Raw genomic sequence first — 19,328 nt, 5'->3', positions numbered from 1 at the left:
GAGGAGATGATGATTAAAGTGAAGAACCACCAAACGCCACCGACAATACGGCCAGACAGAGATCTATTGGAAAAGCAAATAAAGAAATATTCACATGTGTTTTTATATATCATTCAACAGTACTTTCCACTGTTTTAACAGAAAGTCAGCACAAACATAAGATTCTGAAACTGTAGTGAGAGGGGTTGAAGCGATTTCATGGATGTTGAAGCTTTTTTTAGGGATATAATGAAGCAAGTGAAGAAATGCAGCATGGATTTCTACCAAATACTGCCAAAAAGCACTCCCCTTTAAAGGAAACATGAATTTTATCTCGATTTGACTTATACTTGTGACACTCCTCAATGAACTTTATTGGTTGTTGTCATATGCTATGTCAGTGGTCAGGTGCATGATAGTTTTGTGACGCCCTACACATTATAAACAATGCATTAGCAAACAAATAAGTCTACAAAAGCTCTTCTATTCCCTGATGTCATCATGGTGTAATGTGATTTATGAAGCTGCACCATTTGCAGTGTGCAATAACATATTTAAAGTAATTTGTTGAGGTTCTGTCTGGGATTAATAAGAGACCAATAAGCTCAACACATGTTTTAAATAGAGGAAGGACAGCCCAGTTTCAGCTGAGAACAAAACATTATGAAACAATATATAACAAATCTCTAGATGTGGAGTCAGGCTGACACCCCCCACATCAGGATGAGATATAGATGTTCATCTCTGTGAATACATCACGCTAACCTGACAAACATGAGGGATCACTTTCACTACTAATGGTTGAATTATTGCACAGCAGCATTGTTACTGTTAAAAGATGTGTAGCAGTAGAAGAAAAGTTGCTGTTCGCTGAATCAAAACAGTTCATTTGATGTGCGATGGCACATGCTAAGATTAGCATAGCAACCAGTTAATGTTAAAAACTACTAGATGTTACCATGCTAATGTTTAGCATGTAACATCCACCATGCTAGCACTATAACATGCTCAAATTAGCATGTTAGTATGATGCACTTAGCACGTCGCTATGCTAAGATTAGCTTGTTAGCATAATTCAAAAGCAGAGTCATTAGACCTAGAGGTATCTGATGGTTGAATTTCAGACATCTCTTCTCCTTTTCCAATGATCCTAGTCCATCAAATAGACACTGACACTCCTCTCTAAAGTTTTAGACCTACAAACTGTTCAACACTGCTTGCATGAAAAAAAAATGGATTTTTAATTGTAAAATTGCAGTTGTAGATAATTTCTGGAAGCACTTGCCGTGAAATTTGATAAAGCATGTTTATATTCCACGTTCGAAATGCATGAAGTCACAGGTTATTTTTAATCAAACTGAGAAAAACATTGTCGTAGGATTTTCTCATGTACCTAGGTGAGATGTCACAGCCTTGACGCATGAAGGCTCCAAGGGAGAACCACAGGCTGTTGAATATGCCGAACTCGTTAGTCGACTCATTGGTCTGGATTTGCCCGTCCTCGTACTCCTCGGTGTGCCACTCGTACGGGCTGAAGCGGCTGACGAGGAACAGCACCACGCTGACACCGATGTAGGCAAAAACGATACACATCCAGATCTCGTAGGCCAGCGGGTCCAGGAAGGAGAAGACTCCCGGTTTGGATTTCTGAGGCTTCTTTATCATGATGGAGATTCCCAGAGACATGAAGGGTTTGGAGAAGTCAATCACCTCCTCTCGTACCAAAGTGATAGTCAGAGGCGCCACTGCAATGTCTGCTTTCTATCAGGCCAAAGGACAAAACAAACAAAACAGCAAGTTACTACGTTTCTTAACTTCCAAAATGCTATAAATCCAATCTGTCTTCTGTTGTTAAAGATACTCACCCCGTACACTAACTCTCCAACCATCCCGTTCCAGATCTTTGTCTCTGCATCTCTGGCTCCATATTTCCCATCCCCGACTATTTTGAGCTGATATTTGAAGCCGCAGTGCTTCGCTATCTCCGCCGCCAGATCTACGCAGTAACCTTCGTAACGCTCATTGTCCACAAAAAGGTCGGCGTTCTTTTTCAGCATCACATATGGGGCTTCCTGCAGGACGGAGACAACAACAGCCAACACTGCTCAGCACAAGAAGTCTGAATTACAACACAAAAAAAGGTACTACGGAGGCGAGGGTTTCAAAATCTGCTCTTAAACAAAAACCCTCCTTGATTAAAATTGTCTTTTGCACTGGGACCAGGGGCTACTTAACACCAACACATGCTAATTAAAGCAGCCGTATATTCAAATATTTACCAAGATGGTGGTGACAATAAATGTTTTGTTTTCCATCCCTGTTGTATCGTTCGCAAAGACGTCCGATTTGGTGACGGCCATTTTGTCAACTTCATTCCAGTATCCGATCTGTTGGGAGGAAAAACAGTAACGAGCATGAAAGCAAAGTGATGTATGTGGGATTCATCTCTGATGCTCAGATTCAAACCAAGCACAAGGTAAAAAAGACCCCAACAGTTACATGAAATTAACTTCATTTTTAGGGGAGGAGCACCCAGATGCTTACCTTTACAGGACCGTTGCTCTTTAACTCCATTATATTCACTGAGTAGTTGACTCGTTTGCCATGTTGATCAAACTGGATGTTTCCTGTCAGGCCTTCCACACGCACCTTCCAGACAGAAAATCAAACTGTTTCACAATGTGGCGTCTTCGAACTGGCTTTCTCAGCATGTGCTCTAAGCCTCACATGAAAACAGCTTTTTGAGGCGTTTTTGTATAATTAACCATTCTGATTGAAGTTGGATGTGAGTTCGTGCGGAAAGAGACAATTTGCACAATTTCTGCCAACTGTTATGCAGTAATCACTAAAAACACTCTGTACTCCAGCAGGTCGTCATCTTAGATTTTGGATAAACATAGGTTTTCCCTTTTATCTGTACCTCTGCCTTTCTGGCTCGTCCATTTAAGCTTGGGACAGCTCTCTGAAGTCTACACATTGGCCACGGGCTGCTCATGGAGATGGCAGTCCTGGTATTCTCTCCTCTTCTACAAAGTTAATGCCATGATCCTAAATAATTTCAAATGGGGTTTCATGCCGAGCCACAAAGCAAGGCGAGGATGAGGAAACTATCGGTGTCCAGATTGGAAAGGAGATCGCAGCATAGACACAGCTTGTGTTGAAGCATCTAAAAAATATTCTCCAACTCTTCTCTTATTGGCCGCCAACTTAAAAAATACAAAAAGGCCAAGGCAGGAAGGAGCAGAAGGAGGTTTAAAGGTACCCCGTGGAGTTTTCTTGTTTAAATGCAGTGTTTCCAACCAAAACACACTGAAGCCTAACATGTTGGATGGATTTAATTTCTCATACTGTAAAAAAGGGCTAATCATCTGACATGTTTGATCCTGACCCTCTAACTCTTCTCCTCATGGGGCGGCTAAAGACAGCTATTCATCATCTTGTACATGCCAGACTTCCTGTGTACCAGGCAATGGCATCAAAGCCAAGTACTGATCAATCTCTCTGAGACGTTACTGACCGATGCTTCAGTAAGTGTCATCCTGGATACAGCTGCTATCATTGTGGACATCCATCTCCACAGTGCCTCATTGCCAATAGGAATAGTTGAGGCACTTTTCCCAAACTCAGATGGATGAGTCGGGACGCCGGAGGTACAGATAAAAGGAAAAACCTCTGATTAGCCTGGGAGCTGGTTGATTGCTCTGATGGAAATCCAAGATGATGACCCTGAACCCTTTGCACAACACCGCACTCATCTTACCTGTCAAAAACATGTTCATGTATTTGACAGGTATTTTTTCTTTGAGTTTACCTTCTCAAGTACTGATGGCATGTTGTAAACGTTTTCTAAGCATGAACACCTTAAGAGATTATAATGAGATCTGCTATCATTTGTTTTTGGCTTAAAAGGCAGAATCACTTTGAATTTGGCTTGTATTCCAAGTTCAGATCCTGTAGCTACAACCTGAAAACCCTGAAACAAAGGGTAAACAGCCCACTTTGGCTTCACTGTGACTGTCAAGCTTCATTTCTCAGCAGGGGTGAAGCTAATCAAAGCTAATCAGAGGACAGTGTGTGGATAGACCTCTGGTTCTCTTCTGAAGAACAGCTGTCAGTTTATCTGTGCTCGTCCACAAGCGCGGTGAGAACATCAGTCTTTAATCAATCTCTGGAGCACTTTCTGCCTTGCCTCTGTGGGCGTTTGTGCATTTCCTATGGGAGATCTGCTGTTACCACGGCAACACGTCTTCGCCAACAAGAGGATGCGTGCGTTTGTGTGTGTGCAATGCGTTACCTGTTTCAGCGCCCGCTCGATCTCCACTCCCTGAGCCCAGGGAACGGCGGGGTTGGCCAGGCAGTCGCCGTTGTTGGCCCTCCGGGTGAAGTCGATGCGCTGTTTGTGCAGGTAGCGGAAAGCCTCCGTCATCACCTGCACGGCGTCGTAGGTCAACGCCGATGTGTACTAGGAGAGGCCAACAGGAAAAGGTGTTCGGGATAGGGTGGTCAGGAATCCCTCAGCCTAATTCTATCCCCGAGCCATAATGTTTACCCTCCCCTAAGCCTAATATAGCTTATTCCTGTCCCATAGGCTTTTGTTTTTGTCAGAAAACTGCACATGGCCACTGTAGTTTAAATAGTAGTGGAAATAGTCCCCAAAGAAAACACTAAATTTTACTCATGATATTTAATCAAAGCCAGTGACCTACTGCAGTATTTTCAAAAAATGAAACTTTGTATATGTGACCTATTTTTAAAGATTTACATCTTCAGCAGGAATTAGTGGATTTACGAGGTAAGTGGCAAAGTATTAAGAAATGGACTTATGCACTGATGGTTTTAGGGGTTGTCGACATTGACCAAAATCAAGAGTATTCTCAGCTTTATCCTTTGGAGATGTGACCTTACATGTTGCCATTTAAGTTGTTTAAACAGAAGTGACAAAGATAAATATCAATGTTTACCGGCACAGCTGGTCAAAGATTGATTCATACCAGGACACCACTGAGATGAAAAGCAAAAGATCTAACACCGCAGGACGTAGCTATTTTTCTCCAAAAATCATTTTTGTCACTTGTTATTGGTGGACAGATTTCCAAAAAACTAAACTCCGTTTGGGCACGAATGCCAAATCTGTGGGGTCTCAATTAGCAAGAATAAGATGCTCTGCTCCACCGCAGATGGCTTTGTGGCTAGTCTGCAATGGTTTGAGGCAAACTACATTTGAAGTGTCACATCTGTGCCTCAAGTTAAAACATGGATCTCACACACAAACACACACACTCGCCTCATCAGCTTTTTAGGGAAAGAATAATTAGTTGAAAGAAGAGGCTTTAACTCTAAGTGCTAACCTTAAATTCACCTACAAAACACATGAGGGTGACCAACATGAGCCACTTAAATAAGGCATCCTCCTCTGAAGTTCTTAGCACATGCACACACACACACACACACACACACACACCTCCTGCTCATTATCCTCTCTGGTATCTTGTCCTAATTAGAGTGCATATTAGATGTCTGGTGCTGGTGGTCCTTTTATTTTTTATCTGTTGTGTTTATGTTCTGAGCTGCATTATGTTGTAAATGTCAGAGTGATTTTTTACCCAGACTTGAACCAGACGATTTTCCAGATAAAAGGTGGGAGAATATTTTTGGCGATGGCTGATATTTCACATATGAGTAGTTTGCAGTGTCTCTGAGTTCGGAGACAAGGAGTGGGAGGAAAGTTCAGTTCTGAGAGGGCTGATATGAACTACTTTAAAGGGCCAGTATAGGCCTGATTTCATTGACGTTGCATGCATAGGAAATTACATAAAAAAAGTGCTAGCACTCAGCTCATGGAAAAATGTGTGTTTGTGCTAAAGAATCTTGACTCAGATGTGTTTAATAATGCACACAGTGTGCACATGCGAGCGTAAAGGTGGATGATTTGGAAGTGGCAGCATAATTTACAGTGAGGTTATAAACACAATAGAGCAACTCAGGCACATTTAAGTGCTTACAGCGACATTTTCAACCACCAATCCTGAGCCGCCATTAAAGAGAGAACGTATGTGCGTGTGAAAGGATCTCACGCATGTGTTGATGCTCGGTCTCACCCTTATTTTACTGTCTGCACCAGGATACTCCTTTTCCTCCAGGGCCTCCCATCTTTGGTCAAACTTGGACACCAGAGGATCATCAAAATCAACAATCTGAAAGCCCGACACGTTGGCACCACCGTACTGGATTTTGGATAAATCCCCATCTACGAAACCCTGAAAACAGAAAATTGAGAACCGCATGTTATCGCTCTACATATGAAGGATTCGAGAAGCATATGAAGTGATAACACAGGCCTTAAACAAGTGCAGAAGTTGTGTAAACTTACCAGATTGGCTATAATGTAGTGGTAGCCTTTAACATGTCTGCCAATTGTTATGACCTGCAGAGTTTTGAGACACACAAATAACAGAAGTATGAGCTCCCACTGGAATAAATGAATAATTCTCGGTAAACAAGACAGCATCATAAAAGTGAGTCACAGTATGACTGTCAGCTATTTCAAAGCTTTTTCTGTTGTTAATTATTTTTGTTTTTAATTTCATTATAATTCCTTAATAGTCCAAAAGTGTGACAACCAGAGATAAGACTCATAAATGCACTCATTGTTATATCCAAACTACACAAATCTACCATTATATTCAGACATTATAATTTGGCTCTGTATCAAACCTACCATGGCTGACCTGGCCATTATCACTGGGAAATAAAAAAAAATCTGTGGCGTTCACCGTTACAAATACTGCCAGACAGAGATATCCAATTCCAAATCCACTTCCTTTATCAGCAGAGCAACAGGAAAAAAAAGGGCAGCAAATAACAGAAATATCTCAGCTGTACCATTTCTGCACCTCACATGAATGACACACCTGAAACTAATCCTGCTGCTTGACTGGCACCCCCGTTTGTCGGGGCCGCTACTTGAAGCAGATTTGAATAATAACGCCCCGTATCTCCCACGTAAATGTCTCCGACACGAAGCGAGAAACTTCCACCTGAACGCATTCTGTTTTTCCCCGATAAAACAGGCACCGAGGCTGAGGGCATTGATTTCATTCAGCGTTCGCTTAAACAGACGTTGGCATGCTTTAAATGCTAATCGATAAGCCTCTCTCTTGGGTAAGAGGCAGAGTGAAAATAACGTGTTTATGTGCATCTGTTTTGCCTTTAATTGCAGCTTTGTTTACAGCCTAAATGAACAATTAGTGCAATTGTTATGGTGCCTTTCAACATCTGCTGGACTGCTGGGTCTATGTGACATTGTTATTTTTCTGAGTGCTGCATCAAATGCACATATTTCGGCTGAATATCACTTCTGTCCTACAGGAGTAATTAAGGGACAAAAGGGTTGTTAGCATTTCCCTGCGTTCCCTCGCTTGAAAAATAAAATACTGCAGGTAATTTCCTGATGTTATTTACACTTCTAGATGCTTTTCACACATAATGAGACCCCCCCCCCCTCCTCATGGCTGTTTTCAAACCAAATATTATGACCAAATACAAAGACGAGTGCACTAATTCCATGCTTTAATTGTGCAAAATCAAGCTTTATTTTCTGTTTTATGGACTGTGACTGAGAAAACACAGCTGACATCAGTGGTTGGATCCCTGGGCCTGCATACTGAACTCCTGGCTGGCTGTTCCATTGGTATGTGTGTGTGTGTGCGTGTGTGTGTGTGTGTGTGTGTGTGAAGGGGTGAATGTGGTATGTGTTGTAAAGCCAAGAGTGGTTGGTAGACTAGAAAAGCTCTTTATAAAGGCAATCTAGTTACCATAATGTTACCTAACCTTAGGTAGATTCTGCTTTCTTAGTGACAAGTCAGTCCTGCAAACTTCACTATTCAGCAAAATTAGACAGGCTCACCTTCACTTAGGTGGGTCCTAATTTAACCACATTATTGAGAATCAGACAGGTAGAAATTGGTAGATTGTGTTGCCTCATATTAGTGTTCCAATGCCACACTGCAAACAAAAAATGTTAGAAAAATCACTCTCACATAGCCATGTCCACAAAATGAGTAACATCTCAGTCTATTGATGAAATGCTTTTGCAAAACTATTGAAGCCTCCCTGATGGATGAGTCTGACCTCTCAACATCAAGCCAAGGAAACATGTCAAGCAAAGCAAACATCTCACAAAATATTCAATGTGACAGCAGTAATTCCGCAGCTTTGGGAAACAGAAACCAATATCAGCAAAATATATTATATTGTCAGCAGTGGAAATACTAGAAATCTGTTGAACAAAAACCCAAAACCCTGTTGTGTGTGCAGCTAACGGGGGAAGTGTGAGCTTCTTCCCTCCATTTTTTATCATCAGCTTGTCCATCGCAGTAAAGAGACGATAGTAAGAAAAGACAACATACTAGCTTACTTGACTCGCTGTCAAACCAGAGCCCAAGCCACATGAATTCAGAATGGGAAGGTTCAGAGAAGACAAGCTGGACCTGACCAACCCAGAGCCGTCCGGCTCCTGACAGCAGACCGCAGCTGTTGGCCTAAATGTATAACGTGTTCCAACAGCTGAAACCATGGCAGCAGCATCCAGCATTCCTCTACCTGGATCCTAGCTCACCTTGAAAGTCTGGTATCAGCAGGGAAGTACAAAACTGTTTCACTTACTGTCAGATCGGAGGAAGAAAACACCGAAACCCCTGTGCTGCCGTTGCAACTGCGCTATCCAAAGCATGTCAAGATAACACAAGTGCTGCAGGCTCTCTTTTTGCAGATGTGTTGAAGTCTTGTTCTTATGATTCATCAAGTTAATATAATAAAAGAGCTTACAGACGGTTTCTTTGTTGTGTCAAAAGGAGCTGAAAATCGTTCACATGAGCCTTCAGCATGTCGTGCTCTATCAGCAGCTCAAAATGACCATAATGATTAAATTGACACTCCACCTGCTCCATGATGTCTTTTACTTTGTCCTGTTCACAGTCCAGGATCACCCGCCTCTCCTTCTTGTTCTCCAGGTCTTGGAACAGCGAGCGGTAGGCCTCGTCCTTCCTCTCGTCTTTCAGGTTCCCCACGTTGATGGCCGTCACCTGCCACTTCCTCTCCGCTGCCGTGTCCAGAACGACCTGCAGCGTCGTCAGGCCTGAGGAGGGGAATCGAGTGGAATTAAAACCTCATTCACCGGTTTATCTGTGGTTTCTGTTGGGACTGAAACAGTCAAAGTTTTAGAGACGTCCTGCTGACAAATGCGACAAAAACATTTTACCACCCGAGGAAGGAAGGAATAAAAAAGATGTCATGTATTGTGTGTCGGCGCAATATCTGTATCTTTGTGCATTGTTTTTGCATTGAATTCCTGATTTCCCTGAAATCAGCTCTCCGATCATGTCAACACCGTGTTGTGTGGGCTTATTGTTTGGGGGAAGCCACATACAAACTGTAGAGGTGGCCACAAACGAAGAAAACAAAGAAAGTCGTGGCAACAGAGTAAATACAGCAGTGGCAGAAGCAGGAATAAACTCATAAATATGAAAAGAAACTCAATTATGTGGCAGACAAGCCCTATTCAAAACCATGGGTGAATATTCTTTCATCGCAGATGGCTGCAGTCACCGTCTGCTTATTCCGACCCTGTGGAGGTTTAACAGAGACTCCATGCCTTATGTAAAGAGCTCATCAAGATGAGTCACAGGTGTTCTGGCACGAACCTGACCAACATGTGGGAGGAAAGTGGGTCTAACAATACACTTGACTGCATCAGCACCAAAAGTTTTATATTGCTGATTTATGACAGCGTTGGTGGGTTTTTTTCCTCTCAATTTTCTGAGCAATTTAGTCGTTGACAAAGCAATCTCCACTCAAGGTCCACTTACCTGCTTGTTCTGATGGCTTTCACCGTTTCCCACAGCCCTCGTCAGCACCTGAAGTTCGCTCAGTCGTCACGCAGCTGCAGCTGTTCAGACCGTCGGTGTTTATTCCAATGTGGAGTTTAAACATCGGCAACTCAAGCAAACTTCATCTGCTCATGAGGAGTGTCTGATATGGTCAAAAGCTCCAGAAAACAAGTGCCCAAACCTTGAATGGGGATTGTTTTGAGTGCAGGTGTAGCACAAAATTCTGTACCCTGTACATTCTCTATGGGCCCCTCCCAGATCAGTGACAACTGTTCATGTGGCCTTTAGAGAAGATGTAGACAATCATGTCGCTTCTTCTGTCCCTCCCTCATCCCTCACTGTCTTCCCACTAATGAAAATGACTGCGTATAGCTGCAGCCACACCTGTCAACACTGGGATTTGAAAATTCTTTAACGTCCCATCCTAGGCCGTCCCACCACCCTTACCAATGTCCACATACATTTAGTACACACAGTAAAATCCTAAAATCACCACTAGGCAACCGCTTACTTTAAAAGATCAGAGCAAAGTTTGGGTTAACTAGTTCCTACATGAATTGACAACGAATGCAAAAATACAAAAGGGCTTATAAATGCAGCATTTAATGTATTTACAGTATGTGTTGCTTTGAAGGATGCGTGCACATCACTTACACATGTGAGACAATTGGCAAGAGAGGGTGATTATGAAAAGGACAGCAGAGATCGTATAAAGGAAGTGATTGGTGGAGGGTGTTTCTGTGTCTCGTAACATGCTTTACAAAAATCGTGACTTTTTGCATCTGTGGGTGCCATTCGAGTGAATGACTCCTCACCGATAGATGTTACAGCTAATATTTTTGCTTACTGCCACCTGCTGTACTGGAGGGGAATGCAGCAAACACATCAGTTATGCCTCCTGTCAATGTTACAGCCACTCTTTATTTTATGAGAAAGGTTAAAAATGTGGCAGATTAATGAGAAAATGTTTAAACAGGAGGGTAAAATATATAATCCCGGGAAAAATTGGAGGGTTGACAGGTCTGATGAAGGACCAGGCTGGAGGAAACTTACATCTGCTCTTTGTAGAAGTGGGTAAGTGTTTACATCTATACCATCATATGCACATACGTGCTTTTTTCTTTACCCCAAAGCCGAATCGAGTAATTCAGTTGCATGTAGCAGCTGTCCCTCAGTCTGAAGCGGAGTCTGTTAAAGGCAAAGATGACAGCACCATTTTAACTTATATTCCTATTGCCCTCTCTATCTCGCTTCACAGCTGAATCTCCTCTGATATTGATCCCTGGTCTGCAGAGGGCAGTTGGAGAGCGGTTTGATAAAAGGGTCGAGTGTTTCATTCCGCCTTGCTACAGCGAGGTGAATTACAGATGTAATCAATTTCATGCGACACGGCGGTGGTTTTATGATGGTGAGGAAGAAAATGGAGGCTTGCAGTTTTATCTGAATGAACTATACATCATAATTACAGTAAGGTCACTATGGTGTGGTTAAATTTGACTGTTTCATCAATGCTTATTAAATTAGATAATTAGAATTTAGAGGGATAAAAGTGACTAAAGTGAAGACAAAGCAAGGACAAATGCAAAATGTTAAGAGTAAATGTTAATTATGCTAATTTAAGGTTAAGGTTAAGTTATAATTTTACCTGATTAGTGATCCATTTCAATGTGTAATGTGGCTCCATGTCTACTCAGCATTGTGAATGTCTTATCATACTGGGTCATTTTTAATTTTTTTATCACATTTGAATGGCATTTGTATTATTTCTGGATACGTCTCTCATCACACTTCAAAATGAACACGCATAGCTGTAAGGCTGCTCATTTTACATGTTATAAAGCTTATTTTTTAGTTGACAAGGTTGACAAAGACAGTGCCACTACAGTTAAAGCTGTTAACTGACCAAAATATGAATAAACATCTTCTTTTTTTAATATTTGTTTCATAATCTCCTCACATTGTGCAGTTTAAAATCTAAAAAATACATTAAAGAAACAACAAAATACACTCGTCCATAAAATTCCATATAAGTCGGGTCACAGAAAATCCTAACCCATCTCTTTGGCTGTCTAACCTGACATCTAAAACAACAGGTTGACTAATGTTCTGTTAGGGCACACGGTAACCATAGCAACACTTTCTCGCTCTCTTAAATCGCACTGGTGAAATAAACCTAACCGTGAATGAAAATAGCCACAAGCAAACTTTAAAAAACAGATGAAGATTTGAACAGAGTTTGTCATTTTGCCCGTGGCAAGAGGGCCTTCATTTTTTATTTATTTATTTATTTTTATCAAGTTACCTGAAAAGTGTAATCAGTCACTTCTGCCATATTACCTATTGGCTGAAAAACTGATTACTTTATTAATTACTTTATTATTTGATTGTTACATTAGTTGCATTACTCAGTCTAGCTCCATAAAATGTGCCTTCCAAAAACTCCACACGTCTACTTGCCATCTGCATGTATTAAAACCCCACACCGGCCCTGAAGTGATAAATATAGTAAGCGGCCTAAATATAAAGACATACACCATAATATCAGTATAAACAGCTTAAATATGAATATAGATGGCCAAAAATGTTGATAAATATATAGTTAATTGCTTTTTTTTTTTAATCTAGGATGCCTAGACATAACATTAGAGAAAGCATGAAACTATGAATTTTGTCATGTTGTTATCAGTTTTTATTGAATTTAGACAAGGGTAAGGCTTCATGCTGTGGTCCCATTGTGGTTTACAGCTAATAAGGCCCAGATACAGTAATCTGCAAGCAGCTATGTGCAAAAAGATATTCACGTGGAAAAAAAAAAAAAAAAATTCTACTTCAGTGTGTTCAGACTTGTATTACTCCATGCCAGCAGCACTCACAGTGATTCTGGCTGCTGGGGATAAAACTTCAGAGTTATACCTTTCAAAAGAGACCAAAGCTGGACTGGGATAGACTGAGAAGGGATCGATTCACTGAATATCATGAGCTAAAATTTGCCCCAACTACTGCACAGCCCACCTGAAGTCTTTCCCTCACAGCCGCCAACTCTGAATATAACCATTCCTCAATGTACTGTAGCTTTACCAGTGGCTAGCTACAAATACAACATGTAAATAAGACAATTTTGGTATTTTTATTAAAAGGTGTAATCTTGCTTTTGGCTGGTGCTAGCCATTTCTACTGACCTGCTGTCCCTGCACAAAGCTAACATGTCCCAGACATGTCTGCGCTGCACATAGAGACAAATCTGATATCAACTCTCATATCCAAAAAACCCCAAAAATCTAAAACTAATGAATGGAATTAGTAACTGAAACAAGTAATAATGCATTGCTGCCCATGGTATTTAAAATGAAAACAGACTGGAGTGGACTGAGGGTGTATTATCAGTTTAATATCCTGCAGCTGTTTCATAGGTGTCTTTACTGCTGAGTTAATACCCACCAAATCACCAAAAGGTCAGTGCACTGCTGTTTATGCAACTTGTAATGATTTGGCTTTCTTTCTCCAACCTGCTGCACATCCCTCTACTCGAGATATTATCTATGTATCTGTACAGTGAAGCTTGTGATGACTGTAATAAAACCCTTTGTTGCAGCTTGAAATCCAGAACTCACGTGGAGACTTGGCTCCACTGATTTCCTCTGCAGTTCACAGGCTGCTGCATATTCCCCAGGAATGAGAATGACTTATTATCACTGCTGTTTAGAATGAGACTTGTGTCTTGGCTTGCAGTCAATATTATGCCATCATTCAAACAGGCACAGAGCTTCCTCTGCATTGGCCAGCAAAGACACATGATCTCACATTTAGACCTTCATTGCCTTGGATCTTAAAGGTCACAAGAGGATAATGAGACATGAACTAGTGTATAAAGCAGATTTTTTTTAATCCAGCAATTTGATAAATCACAGAGGTAATCACAACCGTGATGCTGCAGTAACAGTAAACCATAAATTCCCTTTTCCCAGTGAGGAGATTATGTCTTCTCTTCTAGTGATCAGCACGTGCAGTCTTGGCTGTAACAGCTTAACTTCATGCTCATTGATCAACAACATCTCAATGAGCTGATATATGTGAATGTATGAGCATATGCATAATGTGATGCAAAACTATTCAAATGAGGAAAGAAAAGGGCCCATAAATAATGCATAGCAGAAAGCAGTTCAATACCTGCAAATGCTGCTTCATAGCTATAATCTCTTTGCTTCAAGCCATTGTTTCCTGACTCATCCACCGTGGTAAAGGTCCAGCATCCTTCCCCCAGGTATACCTGTCCACTTTCTGCATAATACCTATACCAAGCACTACTTAAATCAATTGGCAAGCGTTTAGAGGCTCTGTTCGAAAGATATGAGAGCACAATTTAGTGACTGCCTGCAGTGCAGCCATTAGAGAACGAACCTGAATCTGCAAATGGCAGTTTCCTCAGGAATAAGGTAAAGAGTAGTCATCCTCTCATGCATGGCCATGACTTTTGAATCCTTTAAATTTGTGAGATGGTATTTGAACAGGTCCAAAAGCCCAAATTATTGTCAAATATACTAATTAAAACAATCAAAACATGTACATGGATGCAAGCAGTGTCAGGAAAAGTGAGAGCAATGAGAAAAGCAGCCACGTGGTTTTCGTCAGGACTGCAGCAATTACCTTTTAAATTAATATGCTGAGCTTTTAGCAAACAATTGCTTATTCACACATCTAGCGAGCAGAGCAGAGCAACATTAGCATTAATTTGGAGCAATGTTTATGAGAACCTGATGAATGCGAGCCCAATATTCACTCTCCTTTTAGCCCTGCTTTGCTTTCTGCTAACTCCAGTGAGAAATATCTGCCTGTTTCGCTGCTAAATGCTGACTGCCAAACAAAACTTAGCCGGATGGCAAAAACAGACAAGCAACAGAATGGCTAAATCCACAGCAGAAGACTCTGCGGTCACAGCTGGTGGCTATGGCTACAGTCAGAGCTCAGCTTCAGTGTCAGAATTGTCACTGCTGTTAAAAATATTGATCATGGCAGCTTTAAGGGTAGAGCCTGGGTCAGGACATGCAGCTGAAAGATCGAGGCTGTGGTTAAGAGAAAAAGTTGTTAATTGCAGGTCTGTCAGGGGTTTCCTGCTCACCACTTTAATGGCACACTATTTACTTGGCAATGAACACTGACATCGGATGTAAATTGTGAGGTGCAGAATTAGCCACAATTCCTAAAGAGGCTGTTTTAAGAGCAATAGTGACCACAGACGCAGGGTTTAAAAAGAGAATTTCCCTTTCTTTTTCATCCCTTTTCTCTTTCTTTGTTCCTTTTCTATTAATCCAACTGTCAGTACTAAAATATCAAAGACTGGGTGAGAATATGCACTTTGAAAATTCTGACTGAGGACATATCTGCATTCAGCGAGCCAAAGGAAAACAGAAAAGAACGCTGAGAGTGCCTATCCACCCACGTACATACATCCATTATCTAAACTGACTTACTGACAACAGCTGACAATGGTGGTGTTGGTTCATCCATTAGTCTCAATGTGTTAATAGAATTCATCATAACCAGTGGCAACTCTGCTGCCTCCTCTCCCTCGGCTCCCTCTTTGACTGAGAGAAACACCCACACACTCATCCTTGCATCATTTACCAACCAGCTCAGTCACTTACCATCTCTCTCTCTCTCTCTTCTCTCTCTCTCTCTCTCCCTCCACACTTTGGTTGCCATGGGAATGAGTGGATCACACTGACCTAATTAGACAGCCATGCAATGATGAAATATGCACAACAGGGCCTTCAGTGCCACCGCGGACGTACAGTAGAGACAGCAGGTCAGCGCGAGCGTTAGCATGAGGACAATCTCAAGCAGCTGGTGGAAACCTGTTCCCCCGGTTTTGGAGAGGGGCGGCATTTGATGTCGCTGTCAGTCGAGGCGAGGCTGACTGGGAAGATTAGCAAGGGATTGTGGGAGAAGAGGAAGGAGAGCGTGTGGGGAGAGATGAGGGAGAGGGTCGAGCAAGGGGAGATAGTGTAGATAGATCAGTGTGTGTGTGTGTGTGTCAGGGGAAGAAGTGCAGTGGAAGAGTTTAAGTGATGGGAAACGATAGAGGGTTAAAAGTAATACAGAGCAGAAATGCATTAAATCCCTGCTAAGCCACTGGCACTGCACTGTATTCAGCCTAAACACTAGTGTTTAGAAAGTATTTCCTGTTACCTTAAGCCACTCTGTGTGTTATTTAAATGTGCTGTGAAGCCATCACTGGGCTTTCATCAAGCATCATTCAAGTGCTCCAAAACTCCTCCTTTTAGAGTGCTGAAAATAAAAATAATGAATGATTCTCCTTCTATAATTTGGCATAATACAGGGGCTTAAGAAGAGCAACCTGAAAGCCGAGCATCCCTATTAAAAAAAAGGCTTGATAGTGTTATTCTACTGTCACTTGATACTATTGAGCTCTTAATTCTATTCTTTCGTTGCAGCAACAGTATTAAAACAGAACGAAACTAGCAGAGATTTCCTTGTCGGTGCAGGATGGTCCCTCTGTGCTGCAAGAGGCTGCATTGTTCTCAAAGGGTACAAGTCACAGGATCTTAATGAGCAGACGACACAACGGAATGAGTTACATGACGCAGCAAAGCAAGATAACGCCCAGGCAGCAGTCGTGTGTTCTTTAACCTTCCCTTCTGTAATCGTCTTCACAGTTTACACGTGTTTTTCCTGCACGCCATTTTAAGGAGACGCTGGATGTGAGCGGAGGAACACAAAAATGTTACGGCCCGTAAAGCACTCAGACAGTGAAGAAAAAAACATCTTGTGGAAAAAAATCTAAATTTCCAGACTCCAATCAGTGTCGAACAGAAAAAAAAAATCACTGATGAAAGGGATCAAAGAATAGAGATGGAATAGATTTGAATATGAAGTGAGTCTGGACAGTTTGAGGGTGGATAATTTTTCATCTTTGGCTGCCTTGTTTAAAATCAATCCATGATCTTATCCAGGATCGCAATAATAGGTTCAAAGGCTTAGTACAGAGACACTTTTACCTCTGAGAGTGTTTTTTACATTGTTATTGCTGTATTCATGACTTTAATGTGCAAAGAGAGAAATAATGAATGCTTTCTTTCAGTGTGCACTCTCAACTGCAACTCTCACGACTGCAAAGCACCTCTTAATCATCTGTACGTTTAAAGTACAGACAACAATTAACTAATCTATGAAGCTTTTAATCACTTGAAGAAACAAAAGATAATGAAGTTACACTGAAACACAGTTTGGCACAGTGTCATTATTTTGGGAAATTGTACATAACAATATTGGATAACTGGAAGACTCCCCAAATCCCCAATTTGTCATAGCTCCTCAAAAAAACCTAAATATGCAATTTCATACTTTAAAATTTGATATACTGCCTCCCAAATCCAGTGCGATCATTTCACTTTCAAGAAAAGGCGACAATGATTTGACTTGATCCAAAGATTGCTGCTTTGTTCGGCACAAATAGGACCTACATGCAAGACACCCTGCGTGCAACACAGCACAGGTGAATGTAGGTAAAGGGCATTGTGGCTCATTACAAACAGCTTGTCACATACAATCAACTGTAGCGCCTCCTGTGTTTGAGAGTCTGTTTTATGTAATATGAAGGTGAGGGAGGGCAGCCGGAGTCATGTTTGACACGCGGCAGAGGTGACGTGCCCTGCAGACGTGGACTCACTCGTTCTGCACAGACGGGTGTTTGCATGATGTGTTTGTGATATGAACACTGAGTGCTAGAAAATTTGCATCAGGCTTCACAGCTTAAACCGTGAGTCCGTTACCATGACGAGAAATCTACCTTTCTGTATGCAATTATGCAGACATTTAGTTGTTGAATGCTACGCAGCAGAACCAAAAGGGAGAATCCTCCTCAGCCACCAGAGTTTGCATTGAAAACGGGAACTCTCACTGCTTTCTTATGATCATTTTAAAAGCCTCCAGGAATATGCAAATGTACACAGCAACAATTAACTAATCTATGAAGATTAAATCATTTTAAGATACAAATCAATACCAGTTTGGTATTGGTACAGTGCCATTATTTATAGAAAATGCACAAAGCAATGTTGGATAACTGGAAGACTTCGTAAACCCAAATTCCCAGTTTGTTATGTATAAATATTATAGCACCTAATAGAAATAAAATAAAATAAAAGCAAAAAGGTAGAAATGATTGCTTTTAAATATGTAACTATATGCCTATGAGTACTCTATTAGACTCTGTTATGCTCTCCCAATCCAGTCCAGTGGAAACACATAAAAAAAAAGGATGTTGCCACCAGCATCAACCTCAGTGAAATCAGATTGGGAAACATCCTTTCCAAAAACACAAAGCGGCTACGGCGTCTTACCTCGGTCGCTGTCGTACAGGTAGGCAAACTTGTCCCACTTGTAGTACTCGATAAGGCTGAGGAGGGGCCCCTTGATGTCGGGCCTCATCTGGATGATGAACTGCTGATTCCCATCCAGAGGGAAGCTGGGCGTTATGAAGGACACGTGGAGCGTCCCGCAGAAGGACGTGATGGTGTTCACAGACTTCTTGTCGTAGAATCCGAAAATGGCGTACACCCCTCTAGAGAACTGTGAACAGACTGAAGCAGAGCAGAGAGGTTTGTTAAGGGATGCTGCTTGATGTTCGGCACACATCCTCTAAATCTTCTAGTAGGTAAAGAGTTCCTTGTAGTTTTCTTTTACTATTTTGTCAGAACAATCACATTTTTCCTTTTGGAAACAAACTCTTCAGACGTTTATTTGCAATGCTTTCACAGCTCTCTGCTTTAACTCATGAAAACGTACATATCCAGAACCTTTTTACAATCCTTCAGTGCACATTAGGGCTGCACGCAGACATTAAGGGACGTCTCTTTCAGTTCCTCTTTCGGCTGATTAATGGATAGCTTTCCATAAGCTCTGCCAGGGGAGTGCTTGTGTTTTACACTAAAGGATCTGCTGTTCGCCGGTCACGGTGTGAAACTTTTATGAGCGGCCTATGACTTTTTGATACAGTGGGAATAAGCGATGTTGTGTATGAGTCAAAACCAAAACCGCACATTAATTCTTCATATGGGACGTCCGTCTACCATGATATGCTGTAATGGTCCTGTGTTGTGTTTGAATTCTGCTCAGGCACAAAACCACTTCAGGCTTCTCCTATGAGAATATGAAGCAGAGCACATATGCTACAGTGCACTGCTCCACCAGCAGCCTATTAGTGGTAGATGTGTCCGCGGTAGATTATACAATACATATTCTTTGGAGGCCATTGAGCCTAAATCATTGCCTTTGTTAGGACCTTTCAGGGTACGCGACCAGCATTTATGATGACTGTGTGTTTGCATCAGATTATTTGTATCACATCCTCATCTTGTTGACTCTGCAAAATCCTCTTTGTTCAATAATTCATGATCCACGCTCAGGTACAGTACAGCACCTTTGCTGGCCTCTAACATTCAT

At 41.6% G+C, this 19,328-nt stretch overlaps 1 protein-coding gene across 2 annotated transcripts in view; it reads right to left on the bottom strand.

Moving 5' to 3' along the window:
• The window catches only part of gria2b (glutamate receptor, ionotropic, AMPA 2b), a 47,929-nt gene that overhangs the window by 5,022 nt on the left and 23,579 nt on the right, over positions 1 to 19,328 (bottom strand). For both annotated transcript variants that reach the window (XM_041944573.1, XM_041944574.1), the window contains exons 3-12: positions 18,227 to 18,466; positions 8,919 to 9,115; positions 6,350 to 6,403; positions 6,078 to 6,236; positions 4,274 to 4,441; positions 2,524 to 2,628; positions 2,259 to 2,366; positions 1,845 to 2,051; positions 1,373 to 1,740; positions 1 to 63 (exon numbers count right to left, since the gene is read on the bottom strand). The exon at positions 1 to 63 is cut by the window's left edge and continues 136 nt beyond it. In XM_041944573.1, the coding sequence (XP_041800507.1) occupies positions 1 to 63; positions 1,373 to 1,740; positions 1,845 to 2,051; positions 2,259 to 2,366; positions 2,524 to 2,628; positions 4,274 to 4,441; positions 6,078 to 6,236; positions 6,350 to 6,403; positions 8,919 to 9,115; positions 18,227 to 18,466 (1,669 nt within the window). The remainder of the gene's footprint in view (positions 64 to 1,372; positions 1,741 to 1,844; positions 2,052 to 2,258; positions 2,367 to 2,523; positions 2,629 to 4,273; positions 4,442 to 6,077; positions 6,237 to 6,349; positions 6,404 to 8,918; positions 9,116 to 18,226; positions 18,467 to 19,328) is intronic.

The sequence above is a fragment of the Chelmon rostratus genome, chromosome 9 (assembly GCF_017976325.1).
Source record: "Chelmon rostratus isolate fCheRos1 chromosome 9, fCheRos1.pri, whole genome shotgun sequence".
Classification (NCBI taxonomy): domain Eukaryota; kingdom Metazoa; phylum Chordata; class Actinopteri; order Chaetodontiformes; family Chaetodontidae; genus Chelmon; species Chelmon rostratus.
This window is presented reverse-complemented; position numbering and strand designations above follow the sequence as displayed.